At 46.8% G+C, this 1,577-nt stretch overlaps 1 protein-coding gene across 3 annotated transcripts in view; it reads left to right on the top strand.

The window, feature by feature from the left end:
• The window catches only part of Ssh1 (slingshot protein phosphatase 1), a 51,207-nt gene that overhangs the window by 3,837 nt on the left and 45,793 nt on the right, over positions 1–1,577 (top strand). For all 3 annotated transcript variants that reach the window (XM_031337458.1, XM_031337460.1, XM_031337459.1), the window contains exon 2: positions 603–643. In XM_031337458.1, the coding sequence (XP_031193318.1) occupies positions 603–643 (41 nt within the window). The remainder of the gene's footprint in view (positions 1–602; positions 644–1,577) is intronic.

Raw genomic sequence — 1,577 nt, 5'->3', positions numbered from 1 at the left:
CAGATGGCCTTGAGCCATCATGTGTGTGGCTGCTGGGAATTGAACTCAGGACCTCTGCTGGCCCCGCTTGCTCCGGTGTAATTCACTGTAGCTGTCTTCAGATGCATCAGAAGAGGGCGTCAGATCTTATTACAGGTGGTTGTGAGCCACCATGTGGTTGCTGGGATCTGAACTGAGGACCTTCGGAAGAGCAGTCAGTGCTCTTACCCGCTGAGCCATCTCGCCAGCCCCGGAAATAGATTTTCTTAAAACATAATCCCATTTCCAGTAAAAGCAAAACCAAAATAAGGCTCAGAGTCAGTGTGTCTAGTAAAGGACTGAAAGAGCGTGTTGGGAAACAGTGCCTGTAGGGGCTCTGCTCAGGCGGCTGTCTTTAGGCTGTGGAGGGAATGTGGATAAAACATTAGGAAACCTGAAAACCTGGAGAGAGTGACTCAGAGGAACAGCACATCAGGTTGGCAAGGAGAGGGCAGGGGCGTGTCGAGAACACCGCAGTGTCCTTCCTGGCCGCCTTTATCTTTGCTGGGCACTGGGGGAGCCTGCTGTCAGGGCTGATAGTGGCAGCTGTGAGGTCACATTCTTTCTTTCTCTCTTCTCTGTAGTTGGAGGCTGGCAGCGATGAAGAGCGGAAGTTGAACCTCAGGTAAGCCCTTTTGGCGTTTGTCCTTAGGTCTGGTAAGCAGGAAAAGAGCGCTGTTGTTTGGTTGAAAAACACTGTTTTGACATGTGTCTTAATGGAAGCCCAGGACGGTGCTGCACACTGGTACTCTCACCAGAAGGGAGTCGGATCTCTATGAGTTCAAAGCCAGCCTGCTCTACATAGCACATTCTGTCCGGGCCAGCCAAAGCTCTGTGGTGAAATACTACTGTATACATTACTGGTTGTAGTACATGCCTATAATTCTAGGAGTTGTTGAGTCAGGATTGAAGTTTTAAGGCCAGCTTGGACTACACAGTAAACAAACAAAAAACCTGGGATGTGTCATTTGCCCACCATGTACAAGGCTTTGGGTCTATCTACAGTACCACAGTAAATGAAAAATTAAGTAAAAATTAAGTGCTTAGCTATTCACTGCCTTAGGGGGAAGGAAGAGCTACTAATCACACATGGCCTGACATGGCCTCAAGCAGGCCAAGCAAAAGCGCTACCACTAAACACCAGCAGCCTGTAACTGCCTTAATTTGGGATGTCATTTGGGAAAGGAGGCAAGTAATTGTCCCTTTTCTGTATCCTACTTCATTTCCTTTTGTTGTTGTTGCTATTGTTGTTGTTGTTGGTGGTGGTGGTGGTGGTGGTCTGTGTGTATGTGTGTGTGTGTGTGTGTGTGTGTGTGTGTGTGTTTATCAGAACAATTTGGAGCATTAATTTTCTCCTCCCATATGGGTTCCATGGATTCAACTCAGGTCCCAGGCTTGGCAGCAAGGTCCTGTACTCGCTCAGCTCTCTCATCTGCCCTGATAAATTTCCTTTCAGAAGTTCCTGTTTGTGTTTAACAACCATTGTACTGTGCACTCTTTTTGACAAGCTGCTACTTTTGAAGTCAGAACATCACTTTTTTTTTTTTTTTTTTTTTTTT

This window comes from Mastomys coucha, unplaced genomic scaffold, assembly GCF_008632895.1.
Source record: "Mastomys coucha isolate ucsf_1 unplaced genomic scaffold, UCSF_Mcou_1 pScaffold22, whole genome shotgun sequence".
Lineage (NCBI taxonomy): Eukaryota > Metazoa > Chordata > Mammalia > Rodentia > Muridae > Mastomys > Mastomys coucha.
Note: the sequence above shows the minus strand (reverse complement) of the source record. Positions and strands in the feature narration are given on the sequence as shown.